This window comes from Octodon degus, unplaced genomic scaffold (genome assembly GCF_000260255.1).
Source record: "Octodon degus isolate 3935 unplaced genomic scaffold, OctDeg1.0 scaffold00110, whole genome shotgun sequence".
Classification (NCBI taxonomy): domain Eukaryota; kingdom Metazoa; phylum Chordata; class Mammalia; order Rodentia; family Octodontidae; genus Octodon; species Octodon degus.
Genome location: NW_004524686.1, coordinates 5,254,674 through 5,256,221, shown reverse-complemented (window position 1 = coordinate 5,256,221; position 1,548 = coordinate 5,254,674). Strand labels below are relative to the sequence as shown.

The 1,548-nt window shown below is 57.6% G+C and overlaps 1 protein-coding gene across 1 annotated transcript in view; it reads right to left on the bottom strand.

Annotated features, from left to right (window-relative positions):
- Positions 1–1,239: 1,239 nt before the first annotated feature.
- The window catches only part of Sox3 (SRY-box 3), a 1,216-nt gene continuing 907 nt past the window's right edge, over positions 1,240–1,548 (bottom strand). The window contains exon 3 of the mRNA XM_004639336.1: positions 1,240–1,483. Within this exon, the coding sequence (XP_004639393.1) occupies positions 1,240–1,483 (244 nt within the window). The remainder of the gene's footprint in view (positions 1,484–1,548) is intronic.

Here is a 1,548-nt window from a genome sequence, read left to right as displayed (position 1 = left end):
GCCTGTAGCCATTGATTTTAATAGGACCACTGAGATTTCCGGAGGGTTTTCGTTTCGTAAATGTTTCAGGTGGGCTCAAGTGTCTTCCCTCCCCGGTGCACAAAGGTAAAGGTGCCCCCTCTCTGGTCGGTTTCCGCGGCTCTAGTGGCTAAGCGTCAGCCACTACTTCCCGGGACGCTCACGGCGATCAACAAGTGCGTGGCCGCGCGCGGCTGTGCGCCTCGGCCAGCTCCCAGGAGACACTCTCTGAAGCCAAACCGTTTCTCCGGTGGAGTCTCTTTCGCTGGAGACTTCTGGGAGCTGGTCTGTCTTGGATCACCAGTAGTTGAAAGGAAAAACATTTCATTTCCGATCACGCGCTCTTCCCCCGCAGCCCCACTTTGCCCTCCGGATGGCACCTCAGTTAAAAAACCAAGGGTTAGTTCCCTCCCCAAACCGCACCTAGTATCGGGCCCGCAAAATTACCAGGACTCCATCTTGTTGGTTATAAAATTTATTGATCTCTCATTTAGGAATTAAGAGTAAAATCTTGAAAAACCTGAAACAAAATAGCCCCTTCCCCACCACCCAAACGAAATCCGAACACATTAGCGTGACAAAATAGCAAACAAATCACGACAGAAAAATCACCAAGTCAACAGCCTAAAAGCTGACCGGACAGAAGCTGTCCTGAAGCCAGGGGAGGCGAGGCGGGAGACAACGCGCACACCTGGCTATAAATTAACATTGGCTTTAGCTGCCGCGCCACTCGGCGCGGTCAGCCCCCCGAAAACCACGAGGAAAAGATGCAACGCGACTGGGGGCGGGGGCGTCGCAATTCTCAGGCCAGCCTCACCAGAGAGTCTGTTTCTCCCGTTCACTCACTCCTCCATTAATAGCAAACTAACGCGACAACATTTTCAAATGCAACTGAAGAACCCGGGAGAAGGAGGAGGAGGAGGAGGAAGAGGAGGAGGAGGAGGCTGCTTTTTCTTTGCAAACATCATCGTGGTTCCCAGCCTACAAAGGGGGAGGGAGGAGCAGTGGCAAGGAGCAGGCAGTTCTAGAAAGTCCCATTTCCGCTGCTCCCGACTTCTTTCTGCTTTTGTACAAAACCCGACAGCTACAGCAAAACTTTCTGTCCTCCCCATCTTCGGTACAAGGCAACAGTCCCAGGCAAGCAAAGCTAAACAACAAGGCGTCCCAACTTGGGGGTGTGGGGAGGGGTGGGGGTGAAGGGCGACGAGCTCGGGCCGGAACTCAGATGTGGGTCAGCGGCACCGTTCCGTTGACCGCAGTCCCAGCGCCCTGGTAGTGCTGGTGCACGCCGTGCAGGCGGCCACCGGGCAGTGGCGAGGCGGCGTCGGCCGCATCCCCGCCTGGCGGCAGGTACATGCTGATCATGTCGCGCAGGTCACCGAGGCACGCGCGCTGTGAGTGCGACGCGATGGCGGGCGGCGGCGAGCTGGGCTCCGACTTCACCACCGAGCCCATGGGGCCCAGGCTCATGGCGGCGGCCGCAGCGGCAGCGGCAGCGGCGGTGGCGGGCTGCTGCCCATAGGCGGCGGC